This window comes from Solanum pennellii, chromosome 1 (genome assembly GCF_001406875.1).
Source record: "Solanum pennellii chromosome 1, SPENNV200".
Lineage (NCBI taxonomy): Eukaryota > Viridiplantae > Streptophyta > Magnoliopsida > Solanales > Solanaceae > Solanum > Solanum pennellii.
Genome location: NC_028637.1, coordinates 87,852,323 through 87,877,390, shown reverse-complemented (window position 1 = coordinate 87,877,390; position 25,068 = coordinate 87,852,323). Strand labels below are relative to the sequence as shown.

General features: G+C 35.9%; 4 protein-coding genes across 5 annotated transcripts in view; 1 reads left to right on the top strand and 3 right to left on the bottom strand.

The window, feature by feature from the left end:
- Nucleotides 1-376: 376 nt before the first annotated feature.
- LOC107013279 (protein S-acyltransferase 18) lies at nucleotides 377-4,267 on the bottom strand. The gene is made up of 9 exons (XM_015213230.2): nucleotides 4,064-4,267; nucleotides 3,861-3,974; nucleotides 3,432-3,758; nucleotides 2,785-2,853; nucleotides 2,621-2,692; nucleotides 2,398-2,526; nucleotides 2,206-2,286; nucleotides 1,341-1,514; nucleotides 377-1,220 (listed from the first exon to the last, which is right to left on the bottom strand). The coding sequence occupies exons 1-9, from the start codon at nucleotides 4,103-4,105 to the stop codon at nucleotides 663-665; spliced, it is 1,566 nt and encodes a 521-aa protein (XP_015068716.1). The 5' UTR covers nucleotides 4,106-4,267; the 3' UTR covers nucleotides 377-662.
- A 711-nt stretch (nucleotides 4,268-4,978) lies between these two features.
- LOC107004342 (protoporphyrinogen oxidase, chloroplastic) lies at nucleotides 4,979-10,472 on the bottom strand. Its single transcript, XM_015202559.2, has 8 exons — nucleotides 9,791-10,472; nucleotides 9,528-9,612; nucleotides 9,227-9,374; nucleotides 9,032-9,112; nucleotides 8,660-8,831; nucleotides 7,964-8,123; nucleotides 7,655-7,758; nucleotides 4,979-5,537 (listed from the first exon to the last, which is right to left on the bottom strand). The coding sequence occupies exons 1-8, from the start codon at nucleotides 10,415-10,417 to the stop codon at nucleotides 5,238-5,240; spliced, it is 1,677 nt and encodes a 558-aa protein (XP_015058045.1). The 5' UTR covers nucleotides 10,418-10,472; the 3' UTR covers nucleotides 4,979-5,237.
- Nucleotides 10,473-13,954: 3,482 nt separating this feature from the next.
- On the top strand, nucleotides 13,955-20,412 carry LOC107016134 (meiosis-specific protein ASY3). Its single transcript, XM_015216625.2, has 11 exons — nucleotides 13,955-14,112; nucleotides 14,616-14,692; nucleotides 14,960-16,441; nucleotides 16,537-16,669; nucleotides 17,786-17,917; nucleotides 18,069-18,129; nucleotides 18,272-18,421; nucleotides 18,494-18,552; nucleotides 19,041-19,175; nucleotides 19,500-19,591; nucleotides 20,044-20,412. The coding sequence occupies exons 2-11, from the start codon at nucleotides 14,660-14,662 to the stop codon at nucleotides 20,113-20,115; spliced, it is 2,349 nt and encodes a 782-aa protein (XP_015072111.1). The 5' UTR covers nucleotides 13,955-14,112; nucleotides 14,616-14,659; the 3' UTR covers nucleotides 20,116-20,412.
- A 534-nt stretch (nucleotides 20,413-20,946) lies between these two features.
- The window catches only part of LOC107011429 (charged multivesicular body protein 7), a 6,658-nt gene continuing 2,536 nt past the window's right edge, over nucleotides 20,947-25,068 (bottom strand). Inside the window, exons 3-8 of one of the 2 annotated variants that reach the window (XM_027914185.1) lie at nucleotides 24,573-24,743; nucleotides 23,875-24,057; nucleotides 22,697-22,827; nucleotides 22,252-22,420; nucleotides 21,999-22,131; nucleotides 20,947-21,495 (exon numbers count right to left, since the gene is read on the bottom strand). In XM_027914185.1, coding sequence (XP_027769986.1) covers nucleotides 21,224-21,495; nucleotides 21,999-22,131; nucleotides 22,252-22,420; nucleotides 22,697-22,827; nucleotides 23,875-24,057; nucleotides 24,573-24,743 — 1,059 coding nt within the window. In that variant the 3' untranslated portion in view covers nucleotides 20,947-21,223. The remainder of the gene's footprint in view (nucleotides 21,496-21,998; nucleotides 22,132-22,251; nucleotides 22,421-22,696; nucleotides 22,828-23,874; nucleotides 24,058-24,572; nucleotides 24,744-25,068) is intronic. The other variant, XM_015210940.2, reaches the window with a different exon arrangement.

Below are 25,068 nucleotides of genomic sequence, written 5' to 3'. Positions count from 1 at the left end.
TCAATTTTTCGTACAAACTAATCCAAATCATTAAGGATATTATGCAATATAAGCTATGTGAAATAAATTACCTATGCAATTACAACCACAAATAAGTAAAAGAGAAGAAGCGATAAGTTGAAATTTTCTGGACAAGAATTTAAATTTATTAAACGATTGTTAGTGAGATCAAAAATTAAACGGAGAAAGGGTCACATTTGCCCTTCTACTATGTGAAAAGGATTATGCGCACCCAATCTAATGTGCAGTTGACATTTTAATGAGGTGAACAACACGTGACATGTCATATGTCACCTAAGTTCATCACGAGAGAGTGTTTCTCTATTTAAAAAACTCAAACACAAGAGGAACAAAATAAAGCACATCTCTCGATAATTAATAGAATTTTCAGGTACAAGTTCAACCATAATCCTTAAATAGTAAAGCACAGTATATTTTTCAATCCCACTTTGTTGGGAACATATATAAACAAGATATTGTAGGCAGCATTATCATACATATGTTGTGTTCGTTATGATGATGAAGTCAACTTGTGCAACAATATTAGTAACATAAATGCTATTACAAATAAATTGAAAGAAGAAAAATGTACTCAAAGCAGCCCCTCACTTTGTTGATGTTAGAAATTTGAGGGTGTCGCCACCTCCGATCCACCAGTGATGTTATCTGGGTGATGCTGCAGCTTCATTTTCTTTTTTCAAGGCAGAGAATAATACCTGCCTCGAAATGTGAGTCTCAAGTTCCTTGGAGACTTGCGTTAACTTCAAGTCGAAATTGCCTTTATATCTATGCTTTGGTGATGGGGATGGTACAGTAGTATTACCACTACGAGGTGTAGGGACAACTGTAGGAGAATAGGAATGTCTTCGCCTGGGACTAGAAAGCTGCATTGGTGATCCCCCGCTACGGATTACCCTCCCTTTTGTGATGATCACTTCTTTCGATAAAGCAAGTTCCCTACTGCTAGCCACAGATAAGGGAACTCTATTAGCGTCCAAATTCATCAGTGGTCCACTTCTTGTTTCTAGTGGTAGCGGCTTTAAAGGGTCTACTATTTCCTTCTGCTTGATGAGCCGTTCCTTTGCCTTTTCAGCTGCTTTTAGTGCTTTCTCTCTACTCATACTTATAAGTTTCCAGGGGTCAATGTTAGCTCGAAAACCTCGCTTTTCTTTCAATGTGGATGATTCTCCATCGATTTTTATAGATACTGTCTCCAGACTCTGATATAAATATTGCAAAATTCAACTTACAATATCAAAGAGAAGTATCCAGTTTTGATTGATTTAAGTACGCAAAAGAATTGAGGCGAAGATATTGAGGTGATAAATGTGCATATATACCTGATTCATTCTTTTTTCTCTGCAAGTAAGTTTTGAAACAAGTGACGGCTTCTCAGGTGAATCAAAGTCGATACTCTCATCAGAGGAGGAATCTGAATCTTCTGATGACTCCAAAAGTTCCATAGATTGGTTCTCCTCTCTCATTGCCAAGATATAATCATAAGTTCTCATTCCCTGCCAAGAGAACCATAGATTATCTTAAGCTGTGAAACCAAGAAACTTAACTGAGAAGTTGGGCAAACTCGTGTTTCGAGTTTCTTATGTTCTCAATAATCTACAAGCCTCCAAATGTGTTTTTTCTCAGCACAAACTGGTTACAGCAGCTCTAACTATGAAGATAAGCAGATAATGAACCTTAATTTAGGATTCCTAACATAATAGCAACTAGCAATATTAGCTCCAAGATGAACTGCTTTAGGATTTTTACGCCAACATACATAGTACTTTAAGGTGTTCTTGTAGCAATTGCAGCCCTGGTTCATTCATACACTAATACTCGCAACGACACAACTTCCTATATCCACTTATGTTTCAGGAGTATATTGCAATCAACTGGTTCATTTTTCTTGTTTTCCTATTTCCCATACATATATAAGCTTGCTTTTACTTATCAGTTATTACATTCATAGTAAGCCTACTTATCTTACATTAGTTGAAAGGAACATGTGTGAATTTCACATAAAACTCTCAACGAAATATTTTGTACATAGTTACAAGGTGTCCTTTGCGCTTACTGTTAAGCAAAAACCAGAACTTTTTGTTTGTGATGCTATTCCTGCTTTCTATCCACAAAATCAAATCCAAAAGATTTGTTATGCTTTTTATGGTTGCACCAGATCATTGGGAAAAAGGGGGACAGTCATACCTTCCGGATGAGAACTATATGAAATAAGAAAAGCTGTCCCAGCGCTGCTACACAATACGATGTCATGAAAAATAAGATTACCTGCAAAAATATACATTGAAAGATGAACAACTGATGAAACTGTACATTGAAAGATGAACACTTGATAAAACTGAGGGAGATATAATGGAGAAAGCAAGCAAAGAATCATACACAAATTGTTGCCAGAACTCCTCTAGGGAACTTGGCACTGAATCTTCTCTGAATCTCTAGTTCAATGCTCCTTTTGTTGGCAAAGCACCTTACAAATATTGCAGCAGCTGTGCCTCCTTCAATAAGCAGCTGTTTCGTCGAGAAATTTGTTAGCTGCTTAAGATGCAAACTCAATAGGGATATCCAAAAAAGAGAAATACAGTGAGAGAGAAGGTGGAGTAACCATTATCAAGAGGAATATCATTAGAAAAATGAAGCTGGTATAGTTCTTCTTCCCGACACAATTGTTTAACCACTGCAACAACTCAAAAACAAAGATCCTGTCAGTTTGAGTTTAGGTGTACCTTAATGTACAATGCAGCAGAGAATGAGACCCTATCTCCTTACTCTGCAGTGGTGATCAAATCCTTCCACACATCGATTGCAGGTCCGACAGTGTTTGCTACGCTTTTTAACCTGCAAAAAGGATCAAGTAAGACAATTTCATACAGCTATCAACTATTAATATCTGCATAATAATTTCATGTAGTTGTTTCCTTTTTTGTTTTTTAGCTCATATGTTTGTGGTAGTGGTAAGGTCTTCATACATTCTACCCTCCTTAAACCCCACTTCATGGAATTTCACTGGGTATGTTATTTTTGTAATTTCATATAGTTGTCAACTGTTAGAATCTGCATAATCTCGCTTCACCACATTCTCATTGTGTGTGCCAGATGTGGAGCTAGTTGCTCATAATTTTGGCAAGAATGATTTATTTATATTTGGTTTTGCATAAACTGTTCAATATCCTTGGCATAAGGAAGTAGATTTGTTCCTTGACACAAGGGAAGATTTTGGTGCAGTGGAAAAAGAGGTATAAAACTTATTTAGGTCACAATTTCAAATCCCAGCTATCACTTTCTAGTTGAATCCCCTTGTATAAATTCCTGGCTTCGCCTTGGTGTATGCAAGCAGACAGTGAAAGAAAATGCATATACCTAGTAAGTTCAACAAATTTAATCAGCAAAACATAACGAGAAATGCAGCTGCAAACCTCAAAATCACAAAGCGAACAAAATGAAATGTCATCATCTTTTGTCTGTTGGGCAACCAAATCATCTTTGACGAGTAGTGGAAATGTGAGCAAAGGCTCCAAATGAAGATTACTTTTTAAAGGATCCAGGTACTTTCTCCTTATAAATGTCTTAAGCACTCTGCGCTCAATTCTCCTAAGAAATCTCACAACAATCTGTCCCAATACAAATCCATAATTAAGATTTGAAAACGCAGTGCGAGTGCTTTTCCTCCTCATCCTGAACCTCGTCTTATCAGTTGGATCGATAGCCGCACACCTTATAAACAGAAATGCAGCAGAAAGTGCCTGCATTAAAGCAAATCACACATCCAAAATTCAATTTCCTGCTTCGAATACAGTTAATCGATTATACTGAGCTACAATTTCACTAGTGAAAGTTAAAATTACCACAAAGGAGAAAATCGAGGTGACAGTGATCTCAACAACTCTGTTACCGAGGAGAAGACCGATGAAGGTGTAAAAAAACACCAAGAGGAAACAGAACACCGATATGCCCACAATCTGCAGTTTAACACCAGTTCAAAACAAGTAAATTCAGATAAAAAATCAAAAAAAAAGTAGCGGAATCGGAATCGGCTGGAACGACGAACCTGCAACGTGTGAAGAGGACGTTGCCATCCATGGCGTCTCATGTTTGTTGAGTTCGTCTTCGTTTCAGTGAGAGTTCTCTCTATGAGAGATTTTGAGTGTTTCCAACGGTACACATTGTTCGGTGCTGTATTTCAAATTTTGAAACGAGATGCCCTTCTTTTGCTTCTTTTTGGGCCGCTTTTTAACCCAATCCAACTTACCATTTTATGTGGTTGACCGTCCGATATGTCATGGGTCTTGGTGTGTTAATGATTTTTGATTGACTTAAAAAAAATATTATTATTAGATATCTTAAAATAAAAAAGTATAGTTATGTTAATAATTGGTAGGTTTTAAAATTCTATAAAGATAAACTGATTAACTATTAAAATCCTACCAAATAAATTTATGAGTGAAAAATTATATTTTGTGGAGTATATAATATTTAGAAATAATGAAATATTAGAATTTTTCGCATTAATTAATTGATTGATTGCAAGTTAGCATGTATTAACGTTCAAAATTCCAACTTTCCAAATCTAAAATGAAGTGGGACAAAAAAAAATTTGGATAGAAACTTGAAAATTCTAAGTCAGCCAGTCTCGAACGGAATCTGAGTGAAGGGGTCTAGAGCAATCCAGGAATGGTTGGGATGATAATGTCTAAGCATGGACTGCGTTTCTTAGTACCTAAGATTTCTTAAGACAATAAGAAATCCATAGGGCCTTTTTCAAAATTGAATTCAAACGAGTAGAACTCTCGATATAGGATTTGGTGTAAAGATGTTAGTTTAGAACATCAAGATTGAAAGTATGTTGCGAAATGGGTGTTTGTGGAAGGATTTACGAGTCTCTATCCTTGAGTATGGTATAATCTTTGACATTTGGTCTTGGAATGAATAATTTCCCAAAGAAATCAAATTCCAAGGCAAAACATATTTAACCAAGCCATATAATATATCTACTGGCAAAGCAGGCAGCTAATTATGCCCAATGTTTTTAGATTTTCTTACAATTAACAGATACTCGAACTCTAAACGTATTGTTCCTTGACAAGAACATTTTGTCTCAAAGAAATGAGAACCAAGATTACAACAAAAACGACTGAAATCAAGCATAAATCATTTACCAAAGCTAAAATAACTCTAATAAGCAAAACTTTTGAAACCTAACAGTACCTCCCCAAGAGGAGGTTTCATTTGTATGCATACTGAGACAGAAACCCAGTTACTTCAGATGCAATTTCATAAGCACCTTCAACACACCTTCCCAATGCTACACCAGACACATAATTACCCCCAAGGAATAGCCCGTCAAGCCCATTATCACTTAGAGCAGCTTTAGCAGTACCTAGTGTATCCAGATGTCCGACCAAAAACTGTGGGATAGCTTGTGGCCATACTCGCACACCCGTAACAAAGGGATCTTGTGCTTTGGGTTTTATAAGCATCTTTCTGAGGTCACGGTCAACTGCTTCCACAAGTTGGCTCTCTGTCTGCAAGAGGAATGAGGTATAAGAGCTGGAAACAATTTATTCAAGGCCCTGAAGCATAAAGAATAACCGCCAAATATTTCATACAAATACTATGGAAAAAGCACAAAACACAGCATTCATCGAAATCAAGCGTACATCAGAAAAGTAAGACAGAATATAAAGAGTTAAGAAGATTGTCTCAACCCAAAGAACCACTCAACTGAATGAAACACAGTTTTACAGGAACATGGTTCAATCAATAATCACCATAAACCATCAACTCATGGATGCTATGCATCTCATAAAGAAATGCAACAAACAAAGAAGGATGTATCAAACACGAAGAAAATAGGCAAGCAGAGAAATAAATGATAGATTTTTTTGAGGAGACACAAATAAGTGAAAGACTTCAAACAAAAGGATTATATCTGGTTGCAATTTCTGAGCAATAATACATCACACCATAGATGGAATGATTTTTTCACAAGCATCATTACACCAACTTCACATATATCTTATACTTTGTCCTTGTTGTACCTCCTTTACTTGCAGTCTGTAATACCAATGCCGCCTAACCTTGACATTCTATTCTTCTATTAAATTTTCCACGAAACACTAGTCAGTAACTCACACACATTTGAATCTTGACTCAAGACAATGGACCACATCACATGAGAAATGCTTACCACAATATAATTTACAAAAGATAGGGTGCAGGTGATACTTATTAGATGGCTCTACTGAACCAGTAAAGCACATACTTTTACATTGCAGACATGTATCATAGTTACGATGCAGTTTTCTGAATATGTATGGGGTACAGGGTGCTGCATGTTTATATGTATGGGGTACAGGGTGCTGCATGTTTATATGTATGGGGTACAGGGATTTAGTGGCTGACGCCAGGAACTAAAGGAGCAAAGAAAATTATGGAGAACAATACTATCATGTATACTCAGACAGTTCGGATAGCAAGAAATTATATAGAGGTTCTGACAGAAAAACTGAACACAGATTATATGGGGATTAGATGCCTTCAACTATATTTTGTGTGTATAATGAATATTGTAAATGATATAGACAATACTGGAACTTACAGATAATTGCATTAATGAGATAAGTCCAGTGACTTCTGTACATTCTTATTAACCTCCAATCCTCCATCTTAGTTACTTTAACAGAAGGTTGTAGTTTAGCCTTATCAAAAAATGAAGAAAAGATGCAGACTTGCAGTTTGTTATTGAAGTAGTATAACAGCAGTAAGAGAGTTTGAAAAGCAATAGCAAGTGGAGGATATCATGATACCAGCACAGAAATTTTTAAAAAATCACTGATATGACAACAGTTCTAGGGCTATACAAGGGGAAGGCATGTCTTAGTATAATCCCACTTTTCCAGCATTTGATGGGCAATAATTCAATTACTGAAGGAGCTCATTCACTCAAGTTGATAGGGAATCCTTCAACAAAGAGCATACTAGGGCAAACATGCTAGGTTGTTAAACAAAATGTACTTCTCAAAAAGAAAACATTAGTGATCCTATTATGCTTTAAATCTTCAAAACATGTAGAGCATGTGAAAGTTTGCTTCTTTCGGTAAATAATTGTAACCAAAGGCACTGGCTAAATTAATGCAGGGTGCCTCATCCAGAATGGTATCATATATCACTGATTATGTCATGACTGCAGATTTAAGTGCAATTAGAGCCAGTTCTCCTAATTAGAGCTTGTTTATTTGGAATAAGCTTACATGACTTAATCCAGTTTCCGATTAAATCAGCGTCAATAAATACTATTAATGTTGGTTACTAGAAAGATCCAACTTTACAGTTATAGTTAACTACTACTTCCATAAAATTTATAATTATCATCAATCACCTTCTATCACTTAGTTATATAAGCAGAAACAGTTCTGTAATCCAAATTGGCGTGGTCATTAATCTTAAGAGAGTAACACCGAAAACTTATCTAAAAGGATAATACACAACCAGAAAGCATCTAGGGAAACGATCAAACTGAGGTTTATGTTTGTTACTATAGGACCTTCAGGTGATGCCTTCACTGGCCAGGCCATGAACATTCATTATGATAAATCCATACTGCCGGCACTTGGAGTTGTATTCAATTTAAGTGCCTTACCTTAGACACAATTTCAGTATTTGTTGCTCCTCCAATGTAGTTCAAGAGTAGCACCCGGCCATTTGGAGCACGGTTAGGGAAGAGTGATGAACTATATATTGTTCCTGCAAATGAGACACAATTATAATACTTAAGATGAATCAGATCTTGTAATTATTGTAAATCATTCTGCAAGGTTAATGTCAAAATTTCAAGGTAATGAGGGTCATCCAATGATTAGCATCTTGCAAGTTCATAATAAAAGTCATACATCTGATATGGATAGTTTGATATCAAAAATAAGAGCGGATCTTTTAAACAGAAAGCTACCTAGTGTTTCCACTCCCTGTGAACGTGGATGCAACTGCCCAAATCCCTTTAGTTCACCATCAACCAGACGCTCATCACGAATAGCCTCTTGAGGATATGAAATTGTCACTGCTGCAACTGGGGGATAGTAGAAACTTGAAAGTGCATCTGCTGCGGCGACCTGAGTTTAACAAAAGATTAAAAGACATTTTGCTTCAGCAAAAAAAGAAGAAGCTCAACCACAACCTATAGATAAACATTTCTCATTTTAAGTGAGCCATATTTTCTTGCAAAACAATTATCAGAATTCAGAACTAGTAACCTTTGGAAAATCCAAGGACAAAGCATTTAAGAAAATTGCTAATAAAACTTTATATTAAAAATCAAAATAACATGAGAGATAGAAAGACACAGGTTCCAACTTTGATGAGGGGATGGGGTGGGTTGCACTCTTGATCTCACTAAGCAAGTGCATGTTAATTCTCAGCATGACAAAAAAATTTCTTTTTTAATTTCTCTTCTTGCTGATCACATTATACAGTATACAGATAGCATGTGGCTGTTATATGGATGTGTTTGAGCCCCTTTCCCTAGTCCAAAAAAAAAAAGACTAAACTTCGCTCAAACATTCCCATCTTTTTAGACAAGCTTATATATTAGAATGGCAAATGAACAATAACAATAATGACTTTGGAGCAATCAGTAATGGCAACACACCGAAAGAGGGCGTAATATGTTGCTTGCTACATAGGATGGAACAGTCATGACAATGCTTCGACTTCGCAGAGAAACTACTCCTTCTGGTGTCTCGTATGTCAAGAGATATCCTCCTTTTTCTGACTTTGTAATGCTAGAAAGCTTCCATGATAGTTTCACTTTGCTTCCCAGTCTAAGGAAACACAGAGACAACTTATAAGCATTTCCAAGTTAAGAATACTACAAGAGCACCAAAGAACACACTTAAGGCACCAAAAACGCCAACATTGAGCTTTAACTAGTCAACTTTTGATATTCTTTTCTCTTCCCTTTTTCCCAAAAAGTCTATTATCCTGGGGTTGGAAGCATTGAGCTGGGAGAGCAGAAGAGCACCTTTCACAAATTGCATCTGGCAGCATTCTCAGACCCTTCCTAAATGATCCAACAGTTTGTCCTTTTGGTGTTGGTAAACGCCTGTAGAATAATCATTCAAGTCAGATACTCGCTCTGGAGACAGATTCTTAAGAGAAAGAAACACAAAGCCTGGAAAGAAAAAGCACAAAGACTTTGAATCAAGTCCATTATTACGGATCACGAGGCGGTTTAGGGTTACTGGATCTCTCCTTTATTGCCTTAAAGGTTCCCCCAATAATGCTACCACCAGTTTGTTCTAGCTTCCACACTTTCCCAAATGCTGCTTTCATACTCAATTTTGATGGGTCGCCAGCATAAACACCTATAAAATGATGAGTGAGTATAACATAAAATTCATTCAAATTCATACTGATACAGTTCTTTGAAAAATACGGATCTCTACAACAAACAGTATTTAACAAAGTGAACAAATGCCAGCAATAGTTCCTGCAGAAAGGGAAGAATTGAGAGGTACCAGAACAAAATGGTTCAATCAAACGTTCAAAGACTTCTGCACCAAGATTACGACGCACGAACTGCTCAACTGATTCCTCATAACCCTGTCACTTTTGCCAAACCATGCGGAGTGAGTGGAAGGCACAGATTATCAAAATGTTTAATGTACAATCTCTCTTTTATTTGCATTTATTTTTTTTTTATTCGTGTGAGAAGAATCAATCAAAATAAATAAATGCATCAATGTTGCAGAGAGATAAGGGAAAGAGTATGAGTACAAACTGGAGGTGAAGGGCGAAGGCCAATGGCACCAAAACCAGCTCTGAGCTTGCCAGGAATACTCATCAAATCAAAGAAGGGAAGATCAGTGAGCTTGCCGGGAACAGGCCTTAGTTTATCCTTCCACAAGACAAAGCGAGGCGCATCAGGATCTCCCAACACCAAATCATCCTTCAATCCACAATCTACAGCCATAGTCAACATAGGATCCGAAGGCTGGAAACTGTTAGGACCTTCTTCCCATAAGTATCCATCTCTTTCCACCGTCGTTATGTTTCCACCGGCACGATCCCTCGCCTCCGTCACCATCAAATTGGGATAATTAGCCGAAATCACCTTAGCAATGCAGAGTCCACTAATTCCTGCTCCGACTACCACACAATCCAGCTCCGATAACTGATTACCGTCAACTTCTGAGGGAGGAACTGTATAATCCTTCGCAACGGAACACCGTGTTCTCCAGCCATTGCAATTGACACTACTGCGCTTGGAGGTGGAAAAGTATGGAATAAAATTCGTACGATTTAAAAATAAAAATGACGGCGATGAGGATGAGGAGGAGGACGGCGACTGCAGCGGCGACCGGTGAGTGAAAATGCTAGGATGATTGACGACGGCCGTTGTTGTCATGACTGCACTCTCAGCTCCTCTGAGAAAATATCACCGTTTGCTTTAGCGTTATCGTTTCAGTTGGTGAAAGAAAATGGGATTTGTAGACCCGCACAATCTCAGCCGTCGGTTTTCTTTATGAGTTGACATCTTTCGGCTAGGAATTAATGTTGATGAGATAAGGGGTGATGCTACAAGATAAGTTATTCCCTTTGAAAAGTTTTTTTTTTTTAAAAAAAAAATGGTTTGATTAATTTGATATTGAGCTTAAAAAAATGTTTTAATATAAACTAAAATTATATGAAATGCATCAAAATGTCACTTAATCATTATTGTGTTAAACATGTAATTGAAAAAATTAAAATCAAAAGTATCCTTGAAAAAAAATAAATGAGCATTCTTTTTGAACAAATTAAAGAAAGTAAATTTTGTTTTAAAAGAAGTTTATTGATCTTTATAAAATGGAAATAGTATTTATACATATTTTATTTTTCTTAAATGATATTTATAAAATTACACTGAGTATATCGATATTATTGAAGCAAGTAGTGTTTGTTTATGAAAGCACCGAAAGCTCTGATTAACTAAAAACTTGCATAATCTATTGTGATGGACCAATCCACTCATCATCAACAATATTCGTGAATTGTTTCAAAAGTTCATTTTTAGGTGAAGTTGGTGGAAGCAATAATTTTTAAGTTTAGTTAAAGCATGTAGAAGTGTATTTTTAAGGTCGATAATAGTTCAAAAATAAAACTAATAATTTATATCAAGTTAGAGATTATTTTCAATACTTACCTCGAAAGTAGAGTTATAAGATGACTTTGGAATTTGACGGGCTAGGCCTACTGACTCACTTTTTTGGTGGGCCAGATATTAGCCAGCCCAATCCACCTGTATGTGGGTCGTGGGCCTTGTCGGGCCAGTTCAGATTTTTACAAGTATATTTAAAAAAAAAATAATTTAAATTAAAATTTAAAAAGAGTAATTTTCAGATATAGTAAATATAAAAATCATACTTGTATGTCATGGTTATACTTTGCATAATTACGCTTCATAACAAACATAAATATATATTTTGCTATATATGTACAAAAAAAATAGTTGTATAATTCGCTATACATATACAAGAAACCAATTGTATAATTCACTATACATATACAAAGAAACCAATTGTATAATTCACTATACATATTCAAAGAAACCAATTATATAATTCGCTATACATATACAAAAGAAAGTAATTGTATACAAAAGATCATTTGTATAATTTGTGTATGTATAAAACAAGAAAGAGAGAAAGACAAGAAAATTGGACAAAGGAATATTTGTATTGTATAATTATAAGTGTATATGACGAATATGTATGTATTTGCATTTGTATATACAATTTTCTCTAGCTTTATATAAACAGAACACACAATTTATACATTTCGTTTTTGTTTGTATAAGCGAGAGAGGCAAGCGAGATCTAGGAGAGTGGCGAGCGAGATCTGGAAGAGGGGAGAGAGGGAAACGAAAAATATATGTATATATATAAAATTTTCTTCCGCTTTATACGAACACAAACACATTTTATACATGAGCAACTTTCACATATAGCAAGTACAAAAATCATATTTGTATGCTATTATTATGGTTTGTATAATTGTGTTCTATAGCAAACTTTATGCTATGGGTATTTCACTATACATATATACAAAATAAGCTGACTATTTCACTATATACATATGCAAAAGAATCAATTGTATAATCTGTTTCGGTATACGTATTACAAAAGAATCAATCGTATAATCTGTGTTTGTATAAAGCGAGATTTAGAGAAAGACAAAATAAATCTTGGCAAGGGAAGAACGTATGTGTATAAACATATGTGTATAGGATGAAAATCTATGCATTTGTACTTATATATACAAATCTCTCGCTTTATACAAATACAAACGCGATGTACACATTTGTATTTGTATAAAGTGAGAGTGACGAGTGAGAGTGGCGAGCGAGACTGGAAGAAGGTGTAGAGAGGAACGAAAATATATGTATATGTACAATTTTCTCTCGCTTTATACAAACACAAACACATTTTATACTTTTTGTGTTTGTATAAAAGATAGAGAGGCGAGCGCGATTGCCAACAATAATGAGAATGGCGAGCAAGATTACAGCAGGAAAGAAGCAAAAATAGCAATAATTTGCTGTGGGATACAATTAAACTAAACTATGTTTATAACATTTAATTTAAATTAATAATTTGCTATTATACACAGTTTTTCAAAAAATAAGCTCTTAAAAAAATATCACAAAACTTATGACGTATAGAACACAACACATCATCATCTTCGTCAAGCACAGATGAATAAGTTTATGGCAAGCTTGTCTTAACATCTTTCATTTTCATCTAAAGTTTGTATACAATATCAATTATTTAAACATTAAAAAAGGAGTAACTAAATAAAAGAACTACACATAACATTTAGATGTACACGAGAAAACTATAAGTTTGAGAAAAATCATGCAATTTGTATCGAATAAAACAAATAATTGAATATTTTCTTGATAGATAAAAATTTTATACTTGATTAGAACACATATCTACTAATGCTTATGATCATTATGATGATTACAAATTTTAAATTTTACTAATTTTTATGACTTTAAATAGGTTTTGAGTTTAGATTTTGTGTTATTAATTAGTATGACTTTAAAGAGGTTTTGAGTTTGAATTTTGTGTTATTTCGAGGGAAACGAGTTCAAAACACACACAAACCAAATTTTTTATCCAAAAAATATATTGTTAAATTCATTATTATTAAATGACAAAAAAAATTATTTTATATTATTTGCGTATCTAGTAATTTTAAATATTTCTTTACACTCTATTTTATAAAACTCTACACATAACCTATTATTTCTCTTTTGTGATTTATCATTCATATTGCTGAATGTTTGATATTATATTACCGTGAAAAATAATATTTATAACATAATATGATACAATATCCAAATGGTGAAATAATAGGGTACAAAACTATATATACCCAAATTATGAATCAAAATATGAAATAACCCATCCAAACAAGGTGTAAAACGCAGTTGTATATAAGGGCCCGTTTGGATGGGCTTAATAAAAGCAATTTTAAAAAAGTACTTTTGAAAGTGCTGAAACTTATTTTTAAAATAAGCAGTTATGCGTTTGGATAAAAGTGCTGAAGTTGCTATGCCGAACGTGAAAAGGGAAAAATGGAAGAAAGAGATATTAGAGTTATGTGGGTAATTTGGAGATTGTATAAAAATATTAAGGGCAAAAAGATAAAAATGTGGTCAACTTAAAACAGCTTATAAGCTAAAAAAAAAAGCACCCCTACCCCAGCTTTTAACTTTTGACTTAAAATAAGTTTTTTTTAACTTAAAATAAGTTATTTTGAATATTGTCAAACAACTAAATAAGTCAAAAACCAACTTTTAAGTCAATTTGATCAGCTTTTAAGCCGAACCAAACATGCTCTAAAAGAGTGAAAGCCAGGTACACGCTGCATTGTTTCGTCTTTTCCCGCCTCTTTCTCAGTCTGATCACGCAAAATCACCCGTACGCACTCTACCCATTTCCTAAAATTTCAAAAAGGACCCCAAAATCCTTTGTAGTATCGACTCGAGTTCTTCTTCTCACAGATCAGAAACGAACGGAGGCGCATGGTGAATCTCGTCTCTGCTCATTTGTAGTAAGTAATTCACAATATCTCCATGATCGACAATGCATGTAAAGTTAATCCTCATATATTCGTTCCCGCTGAAGTTTCTGTAAATTGTAGCTGTTGGAGATTCTAGATTCACCCGATGTTTGATCGTTCGCTGATAGATTTAGTTTTTTTTTTCTAACGAAGCTTTGATTTGGCGTTTTGTTTATGAATGGGGAAGTACGTAGTACAGAAATTGTTCTCGAGTGATTTGGATTTTTGGATGGGTTTTGAATCTGAACGTTTTATATGTGGTTATGCTGTAGATACCGATAACTATTTAGTATTAGAAGTTCTCTGTTATTCTCTGTTCCACATGTGTGTGTTTGTGAAAGAGAGAGACCTAGAGTCTTAGTCTATGAAGCTTAATTCCATTCTATGTGAGTATGGCGTGTGTTTGTGAAGGCAATTAGCAATACATGTAAAACTATGACGGTGGAATTTGATGGGTAAGCTTAATTAATCATTCTTTCTGCTTTCATTTTCAGAACTCAGGTAACACGCTTACTTTGGATCAGCTGAATTTGCAGCTATGGACGTCAACAGGAAGTCAAAATTACGAGATGTAAGTAGTCAGCTTGCAATTCGAATCTGGGTTAATTATTTACTTGAAGCAATTTGCAGATTTCGTATATGCATATTGTCCCGTCCCTGTTGTCTTTTGACTTTTCCGATAAGTTTAAATTTCTAAGTTCGTTAGCTTGTTGTGGAGTTTAATTTTCAAAATTTCTTAGGACCAGAAAGGTCGACCCCTCACTCTGAGTGGATCTGATGTCATGTTGGTATGCTTAGAAAGCTAGATGTTGAAACGCTATTATTTTGTTCTTGTCAGGACCTTGCCAGTGACACTTGGAGTTTTGGCAGCAATTACCACCAATCCAGTCAATCTAGAAAGATGTCCATTGGAATTGTAATAGATTCAGTTTCAAAATGCAGAACTCAGAAAGTACAACAAGCTGAACATCAGACTCACTTCGCAGCAGTGAAAACTTCTAGCAAAGAGATATCTGTTTACAATGGGACAACAATGCCTCAGAAAACTTCAAGCAAGGGGAATTTCACAAATGACAGAAACAAGAAGGAAATAGTGAGCACTCCTACTATCAGAAATCAAAGAGAGCTCACAGAGAAGCAGACATCTCCTTGGATATCCACTAAGGCCCTCCACCATGAACCAACTTCAGAGGCAGATACTCAAGTACAGAAAACTTCAACTGCACAGGGTGTAGTTGAGATGTGCAACACATCACACAGAGTAGAGGTAGGACCAGCAGAGTGTTCCTTAAGGTCTTTCTTAACCCAGACAAGGACTTTGCAGTTTGAAAAATCCAAGCAGGTAAAGGAGGATGCTTCTATAGAGAGAAGGGGGAAATATGCACCCAAAGTTGCTCTGGAAGACATGCCTGAGAAAGCAGAAAATACAGGCAATGCATCTTTAAGATTGAAGCTTCAGGAAATCTTAGGAACTGTTTCTTCCCCAACCAAGCAGTGTCCAAATTCTCTAGTTCCCGAGCAGGGTGCAAAAGCCTCGGAACCAGAGCAGAAAAACAGTGGAAATCATGTTGGTGAACCTAAGCAAAATTCAGATACTATAGAAAGTGATACCCAAAGTCATGGGTACGCTATTAGGAGACCAACTACTCGTTCTTTAGCTCGAAAAAGAGCTCCTGCTAAGTTGAAATCACAAAATAGAAAGGGACCACCAGCATGTAAAGAGGACCACTTAGAGAAAAATGTCTTCGTTCCTAAAGATCTGCTGTCTAGGACGTTACGTGATGCTAGCACTAGTAGTCCTTTGATGGTATATGGAAGGAGAGGAAAGAGGAAGAGTCACCACATGGAAGCACCTAAAGTTTGTGAGCAGAACAATGAAATGAAAGATGAAGACACAAACAATAAGTGTAGAAGAGTACCAGTTCCTGAGAAGTTTGTACATCCTGGTGATGGCTCTACTTTATTTAAGGAGAAAAATGACGAGTTGGTCCAACCAGATGCTGGTAACCTAGAATCCCCTGTAGTGGAAATGACTGAGCAGCTGAGAAATCTACAAGAACATATAGATCAGAAAGGAAACTCAGCAGAAAAATTCAAGAAGAAAGCATTGGACTCGGAGTCTGACAATCAAAGCCCAGTTTTTGCTTTGAAAACACCTGGCAGAAAATCTTTTCCAGGATTTGCACCAAGAAGCAATCTGGGGCAACTGCATGGTGATGATCATATAGATATAGCATCAAAAACTGAGGGCATTTGTAAGGTCAAGAGCTTTGATGGATTTAGACGAGAATATAAGTCCAATACACCCGATGAATCATCAGTATCCTTCTTATTGTGACTCAACAGTTGTAATCTAGTGGCTGATTGTCATAGGTTGTAGTAATGAATTGTTGATTTTCCTTATAATATGTAAAGGATGATGCAGGAAATTTGGAAAATTCTCCTTTTCTGGAATCAAGACATATAGAAGATACACAAATTAAGTTTTCCAAACCATCATCCATGGAAAGTGATCCCGAGGACTCGGAAGACAGTTCAAATATTCAAGGTTAAAATGATGCTTTGTGATTCATGTTCAATTATTTATTCATATTGATTCAGTTTCCTTAGTTTCTTTCAAATGTAATCATAAGTCTCCAGATGATCCATACTGCATGTAAATTACATTTTCTGCTGATCTACGACTTGACATCTAATTTCCCTACTTTAAGGTTGTTGTCTGCTTAACTTGAAATAGTTTTTGTGTGTATATATATAAATGTGGCACATTTTGACAGCTAAGGTGTATGGAGGCAGGAGTTTCAAGTAAACATTTTGTCTGGGTGTGGTGAATTAATGTGATTGTTTTTTGAATATTACTAATGGGACTAAAGCCCCTTCTAAACTTGTAGTTCGGGCAACTTATGTTGTTTACAAGATAGAGTTGCCTTGCATACTTTATACCATTCACCCTGACTGACACTTTGTGTTTATCAGTGTGACTGATGATCACCTATTATGATTTAGTTGTACTTCTGGTACTTCTCAGTGTGACTGATGATCATCTATTATGATTTTAGTTGTACTTCTCTTTTCTTTCACTTCTTATGTGTTCCGTTCATTTATATCTTATCGTGGGTGAGGTGCAGTTTGAAAGGTAATATAATGGCAGCTTGTCACTTGAATAGTAATATACTAAGCCCCTTTGTCATTTCTGTTGATCTGCTCTAGCTTAGAGTGATTATCCATTGGTGAAATTGAAGAGATGCATATAGATTTCTTTTATGTATCAACTGCTTAAAGAGAAAAGAAAAAGGCACAGTGAAAATGGAGTTTATAGTGTTGATAGAACTTTGGAGATCCAGCTGAGTGTACTTTTTCCACAGAATAATCTGTAGATTCTTCACCAGAGCATATAGAATTTAGTACTTGGAACTTGTTACCTGAAAAAATGATATAGCTTAGTATTTATTTTCATTTGAAATGAATATTATTGATTGATATTTGGCTGACTGAAGGATCATTGTGTGGGACTTCTAGCTGACCTTTCATTAGTAACTAGGTTGTTCTGCTGACCATCTTAACATAATATGAATTTTCTTAGAAGTACGTGATCTATTGATCGAGCCTTTCAATTGATTGAAGCAAAATCAGTTATTCTCATTACTTTATGATGTATATGCAGCTGATATACAGCAACCACCATCTCCTGAAATTTGCAATACCGGGGAACAACCTCCTCGACCAAACAAAAAGCTGTTCAACAAAGGGTGTGCTAATTTTTCTGGAGTTAGTCTTGCTGCAACTTCTTCTAAAGGTTCATTTTCCATCAGTTCAAATTCTCTGCTTGTCTGATGGATCTTTGTGTTGTTCCTTATAATTACTTTTGCATTCCAGTTTCTCAAGACTTTCTCTCTCTCTCTCTCTCTCTCTCTCTTTTTCTCTCTTCTCCATTTGGAATTCAACAGGAATTGATTGTAGGAAGTTTGAAAGGCATTTAGAACAGAATGAAGAGGATGTGCTAACTAGGTACTTCTTGCATTTTCTTGAGTGAATGAATTAAAAGCTTTCACTTTCTTCCGCAGAGTTCTCTTTCCTAAATGAACTAAAAATCCTTCAGCACAGAGTTCTATTTTTCAAAATTTCATTGAGCTTCAATATCACTTTGCAGTGCCATCACCTTATTTGCTTTCTCATTAGAGAAAGTTAGAAGCAAACTGAAGTCTGTGACTAACCAAAGATCTGCTGAGATCCTGAAGTCAGTTGCTGAGAAAATACATATGCAGTTGCAGAATGCTGAATTTCAGATTCAAGCAGACATGTAAGTAGCATAAAACGGCAGAAACAGTTTCAAAGATTCTGTCTCTTTAAGTATGACTTTTCTCTGTTCCAGGGGGAGAATAAACAGTCTGAATAAATCAAAGAGAAAGCATGTAGAAGAAGTGCTGCAAGGTAACTTGTTAACAAAATATTGACAATTTGCTTGATATCTGCTGCTTCTGGTAGTATTTTGTTCAAAATTTGAGTGCCTGAAGCAGCTTAGTTCTGGTATGTCCTATTTGTTTATGTCATAGAAAGGTTTTCCCCCCCTTCAGATGTTCTAACCTGTTTTGCCAGAGCCCCTAGAACAGGGTATTATTCTGCATGTGTGAGTTATGGTACCTTGTTAACTATCACTTTGTGGATCCGTTAGATTTGCGTGCCATAAACCCTAGCATGACAAGTTTCATTGTTCTCATCTATTGCCGATTTTAGTCATGCAAAGTTTTGTTTCTTGACGTTATGAGCTTGTGGAATTACTTCCATCTTCCACAATGCAAATGCACATGGAAATATGACTCTTCAATGTTTCTTTCTAAGTTTTCTCTGATTTCCTCTTTTCGAGGGCTATATGGTTCTTTTTCTTGTTTGAAAATTAAATACTCTGAATTACGTTGCAGAGAAACAAACACACCTGAGTGCCATATACGAACGATTCAAAGAAGAGGTCACTCGGCATCTCCAGGATTGCAAGAGCACACTTGAATCTCTAGAAGCACATGAAGTCGAAGTGAAAGCAACTGTGGAAAAGAGAAGTATGACAAGATCTTATACGAACTTTGCTAAAGCTTAATTATTTGTTTGAGCCAGTAATTGTCTATATATTGAATAATATTTCCTCTATTGCACTTTAAAGCATCTGGACTACAGGAAGGGCAGTAGTTGATGACATAGCATGTTAATTCTTTGCTATTTAAGCAATATATTAAATTTCCCACGACGTATTGCTGCATAAGCTTTTGCTGCACATACATTTTTGTGAAACTAAACATTGATGAGGAGCTACAATTACATATTGGACCTGTGCCTGGTAATCACAAGGACAAGCTAAATTCTGATGTATAATTTTCATACTGTAGAAACATCAAATAAGAAGCTACTTTTGGAAGTGGAAGAATCAATTGAGACTCAGCTTGGCAATGCTGAAAGAAGGGTTTCTTCGGTCCACCATGTAAGTATTCTTCACTCACAATTTGGAGAATAGCTTTGCATTCATCTTTATCCACCTCCCCACAACACACACTCACACACACACAACCCCCAAGCCTATCCGACTGGAATGTGGCGTGAATGGCGGTCATCAGATTATCTTCATTATGCATCTTATATACTTGGATAGTCGCTTCAATTATCTATCATGTACACAATTTCAATTAGCCGTTCCTGTGCTACATAAAGCAATGGAGACTTTAAGAGTAAAATTGCTGATTAGATGCGTTATTCCATGTCAATTGCCATGTTTGCTATGGAGCAGTTAATTTCAATTATACCAATTAAAGTCAACTTTAACAACTAGATAATATTAACATCACAATTAGTTTTTCCACATTAAAGCACTTAGCTGGTTAACTTCATTGACTTCCAGTTCTGGAGGATATAACTGCAAGTTTTTTGCTTATGTAGGCGGCAAGGGAGAAGATGCGTCAGCTGAAATTCGTGGTTGCTGAATGCTTAAAAGAGGGTGTTCTTGGTTGACGATCTCAACGTCTCATGGATTTTCAGAAGAACGTTATAGGCATATGTCCTGAAAGCGTGGTTATTACATTATTTTCCAGGAGTTAATTGCTTCTCTTTTTTCTTTTTGGGGCTTCTGGAGTCTATTTTAACTTTAGTTGACTAGCTAGTAGTACAGTAGATGCTCTTATCAACATTCTTACAGAAACACAATTCCTCAAATCCTTTTGTGTGACAAAATTAGAAATTGCGTTGATTATGTTGGGTTTCAAGCGTCTGATAATAGACTAAAGACTCGGACAAATGGTCATTATCATAGTTATAAACTCTCTCGAGCTAATGACCCTGGTTCATGATCCTTGATATATTTGATTACGCACATACTAGAAATTGTTTTTGCTCCTTAACAAGATTTTCCACTGAGCTTGACAATGTTATAGTATGGAACATAAGATAGAAAGAGGAAAATCCAAACGAAAGAAAATGAGGAAGGGAGTGTACTAAGCTTTTACTGTAGGCGGAGTTTGGGTAAGGGTGGACCACAAAGGTCTATTGCAGTCTTACCCGCATTTTTCGTAAGAGGTTGTTTCCACAACTTGAGCCTGCAACCTTTCTAGTTACATGGCAACAAATATCCACATAACTAGGAGTCTAGCACGGACACTACCAAGGGAAGTGCTTCATTTTGGAAGAATTGGACTCAACTAGCTGCACATAAATGACAGCTTCAAGATTGACATCAATGAACATGTTGCCAATAGAATACCCAACATTCACATCATTTTTGGTGTACATAACATACCAAAAATGCACTTTGAATAATCTTCTGGTCATCATTAAGAGTAAACTAAAACCATAGGAATTAAAAACTTACTAAATAGATAAAAATAACATTCTTTCCGATATAGATTAAGAAGGAAATAAGACAACTATAACTATATTGAGTAGAACTTTTTGATAATGTACAACATCATTGACATGTCAACTACCAATGTCTTATCGATAGTGTTTCACGCATCAACTATGCCCTGTCTCTGAAGATCAAAGGTGCGCACTTGTCAATTGTGGCATGGACTACCAGGCATCACAGTACAAGACATGGAGAAAACAAGATCATAACTGCAATCGGCTATGACAGAACAGCTTCACGATTGCCATCTTTTGACATGGCACCCATAGACTCCTCGGCATCTTCTACCTCCAGGTCCTTCCTTGCATGGTGTGTGAGATGAAGCTTCGAAAGAGATTCACTCAGTGCATCAGCAGTTTCCTGTGTTCCTGCTACTACAGCATCTACCCCAGTGGATGTTTGAGTCGGTACCTCAGCAAAATTCATCTCCAGCTCCTTCAGCTCCTCTTCAATATCTTCATCCTCAATTTCAGCACCTGCTGCATTTGAGCCTGAGGAGAAGCCAGAAAACTATTAGCTTTAGTACAGATACAAACCCAGCTAAACTCATAAATAATCAGCTTGGGTGATATGTCCAAATTGTTCAGTTGACGAGGCAATATTGTCCACTCTTGGTTAGGGGTTTCTAGTGAATATAAAATAAGAATATTCACTAACATGTTTACCAATTGAGTTGAACTATACATGTTTTCTTATAAATTTTATTACTCACTCTATTTCAATTTTTTTGCCTGGTTTTGACTTGGCACAAAGTTAAAAAAGTAAAGAAAGACTTTTAAAACTTGTGGTCTTAAACTAAAGATATGTAGAATGTACCAAAATGTCCTTTAGTTTTGTGGTCTTAAACATGCCATGTTTAAAATTGAAATTAAAAAGCTGTCAAGAAAGGGAAGAGACATTCTTTTTCGAAATAGACTAAAAAGGAGAGTAAGATAAACAAACTGAAGTGGAGGGAGTATCTGGTAAGAATGTGACATATTTTGGGGTGTCATACAACCTAGAATTTCTTCAATCTGCTTCTGCGATTCAATACACTCGTTCAGCTCTTGTAGACACAGCTCAACTTCATCATAATTGATCCCATTTTCCTTGATAGCCTGTGTGCCAATTCGAATGGCTTCAGCAACCTGCCATTAAATCAGGGATAAGTTTAGAGTTGTCAAACCAGTTCAAAGGTAAATAAAGTCATCTGTAACTTGTCAATTTTGGATTAGACCAAGCACAGCTTCACATAATGAAATGTCGACCTCCTTTGAGGCTTCTGCATCAGCAATAACTGCAAGGACTTCCTCCACTCGGTTTAGTAGTGCTGTACATTTTTCTCTACTCAAAGAAGCCAGCTTCATCTCCCTTGCACACTTTAGGGCCACCTGCTTGTTCCCAAGTTCTAGAGAAGCTAAAGCAGATGCTCTAGACCTGTGCATTGAACAAGTATCCTAGTTATTTCGGTTAACTTTGAGAAACAATACTAACTAAATGAGCCCCAAATAGAGCCATTATAATTAGTCAGAACTTCTACGTCAAAAAAATTGGGCAGTTCTAGCCCTATTCTGGCCACAGGAAAATCATTATTTTCATATTTTCCTTTTCGGGAAGAAGCAATTATTTTTTGGGCATTTACACAACTGAATTGGTAGAATCTCTTCTCTATTGTAGTATTAGCATTTAATATTGGAGGATGATAGTCCTTACCTTTTCCAGCGTTGATCTATCACATTAAGCTGATGCTCAAGTTTCTCAACCGTCCAAATCAAATGCAGCACATCAAGATCTAGACTTGTTGTGCCAGAAAGTGCTCTTGCTGAAAGAGAGACTTTCACTCCCTGTATGGAAAAACTACATCCATCCATATTACTAGCAGTGCTCAAGATTGGTGAATCAAGCTTCCAATGATTTAACAAACAAAAGCACAGCTAAACATGGCAGAACTAAGAAGTAGAGAAGACCTCTGGATAACCAGAGTTTTAGGTCCCAATCATAAAGGAGAAACAATAGCAACCAACAATTATGGAATGGGAATCAATAAAGATTGTTGGACATCCATATACAATTTCTTGATTGCTATAGGTATACAAGTTTGTTAAAATAGTTTAGTGATCTATTACTTCAATTAAGTCGGAAATAATAAGTCAAACTTCAATGACTTTTAAGTCAAAAAATAAAAAGTAGGGGGAGACCTACTTTTGGTTTTTAACTTATTTTAAGTTATTTTTATATTTTCCGAACACTTCCAAAAGTCAAAAACTGACTTAAAAGTAGGTTTGACCAATTTTTTAGTCAATCCCAACACCCTCTAACTCGTCCATTGCACTATGCTTGTTAAGTTATGGACTAGAAAATGTGGATACTTTAATACATTAGGTATGTTTTTTGTTAAATGGTATACTACAGGGATGAAGTTAAATTTGAAACCAAACAATAAATTTGAACCCACACAATAGGGATGCTTTTTGTCAAAAACTCCAAAATTTGCTGTTTGTTCATCACAAAAATAAAATATATATAAAAAGTTTTGCCATTTCCTTCCCCCCTCCCCACTCTTTCGTATAGCTTTCGCGGTAAAGTGGAAGGTGAAAGGAGGAAAGTAAATGAGAAGAGGCCAGGGTTATTTCACTTGCTATACATGAAAGTAAAAGGGGAGGGGAAGTTAATACTGAGGGGTGGCATACAACTACAGAAATGGAAAGAAAAACACATCTCTTTTATTTTTCTTCCAATTGTACCAAATAACTAGCCATAAATGATGACAAGTACTTCAACGGGGAGTGATGAGTTTTTCTTTTATTCACCCTTTCAGCTCCCTTCGTGGAACCATATATAGTATTGATACATGAAATGTAAATGGAAAACAGTATTCCAACTAACATTACCTCTATTAGATCCTTCTTGTTTATCACAAGGTGCTTTGCTTTCCCGTGTTCACACAAGTGATTCAAGACTGCATGAGCTTCCTTCAACCCGCCAGAAATTTCCTGGAACTTCCTCCATGTAATTACACAGAAAGCTGTCCAGTGGCTTTCAGATAACACTTGGACCACTTGAAGAGCCTTTTCCTAGTTTAGTTTTTTCAGGGTGGCATGTCGAAAGATTAGAAAATCCAATAACCATTTAAGAGAACCAAAATGAAATGATCACTAGGGCTATCTCAAAAGGGAAGTACAGGAAATAGAGCCAAGAAACAAATTAAAGGAAAACCATGGCAAGGAGGGAAAAAATAAAAGATGAACAGAAACCAATGAAAGCACAAAACTAAAGCAAATAAAGAAAATCACGGGAAAGGAGGAAAAAGAAGCGACGAACAGAAACCAATGAAAGCACAAAAAGAAAGCAACAACAAAGACGACATTTAACATCATGAGTATAGGAAATAGTCATAGACTGTCTGAGATAGGCAATGCTTGAGATAAGGCCATTCATATTTTAACTAGCCTATTTATTTTCTAATTAACAGTTTTAGTTTCACTCAGGCTTTCTGAAAGGATCAGTTTTATATTGATGACATCCCTCCAAATCTGGTATATAAAGATGAATAAAATCTATGATTAATTTAGGAACAAGAAACAATTACCTTCAGTAACACAGGAATTATGTAATAGTCTTCGGCAGGATTTTCTTGAGTAGATGGTCTCAGCAGACCTCCCAAATTTACAACTCTCCAAAAAATTTGAGGAACCCAACCACCAGCTGTATCAGCAACTCCCACAGTCCGCAATAGTTCACCAGCAGCATACATTTCGAGCTATGTAAAGAACAGTATAGTCATGCTTCTGGCTGATGCATTGTGTGGACATACAAATGCATGGGGCAGGAAAGAATTTAATCCTAGTGTAAATCTTTAGTTTTACAGTTAAAATTGGTAACATTGATTCAACTTAGTAGATTCTAAGATAATCTGCTTACAATCACTTTTGATGATTAATGAAAACAGAGCATACTAAAAATAAGAGGAAAAAAACTAGATAGACTAAAGAAATATCCTTTCTATCCTTGCAGCAAACAAACCTTTTAAAACATTCATTGTGATCACCTAATTTTTCGTGAACTTCATCCCCCCCCCCCCCCCC

What these genes read in the sequence shown, in the direction of transcription:
- LOC107013279 (XM_015213230.2), bottom strand. Translation starts at nt 4,105, where the DNA reads ATGAGACGCCATGGATGGCAACGTCCTCTTCACACGTTGCAG. An exon ending in TGATATTCCTCTTGATAATG is followed by an intron (nt 2,527 to 2,620) that starts GTTACTCCACCT and finishes TCGACGAAACAG; the next exon opens with CTGCTTATTGAAGGAGGCAC. An exon ending in GAGAAAAAAGAATGAATCAG is followed by an intron (nt 1,221 to 1,340) that starts GTATATATGCAC and finishes TATTTATATCAG; the next exon opens with AGTCTGGAGACAGTATCTAT.
- LOC107004342 (XM_015202559.2), bottom strand. Translation starts at nt 10,417, where the DNA reads ATGACAACAACGGCCGTCGTCAATCATCCTAGCATTTTCACTCACCGG. An exon ending in CCTAAACCGCCTCGTGATCC is followed by an intron (nt 9,113 to 9,226) that starts GTAATAATGGAC and finishes ATTATTCTACAG; the next exon opens with GCGTTTACCAACACCAAAAG. An exon ending in ATACTGAAATTGTGTCTAAG is followed by an intron (nt 5,538 to 7,654) that starts GTAAGGCACTTA and finishes TTCCTCTTGCAG; the next exon opens with ACAGAGAGCCAACTTGTGGA.
- LOC107016134 (XM_015216625.2), top strand. Translation starts at nt 14,660, where the DNA reads ATGGACGTCAACAGGAAGTCAAAATTACGAGAT. An exon ending in GAAGAGGATGTGCTAACTAG is followed by an intron (nt 18,130 to 18,271) that starts GTACTTCTTGCA and finishes ATCACTTTGCAG; the next exon opens with TGCCATCACCTTATTTGCTT. An exon ending in TGTAGAAGAAGTGCTGCAAG is followed by an intron (nt 18,553 to 19,040) that starts GTAACTTGTTAA and finishes ATTACGTTGCAG; the next exon opens with AGAAACAAACACACCTGAGT.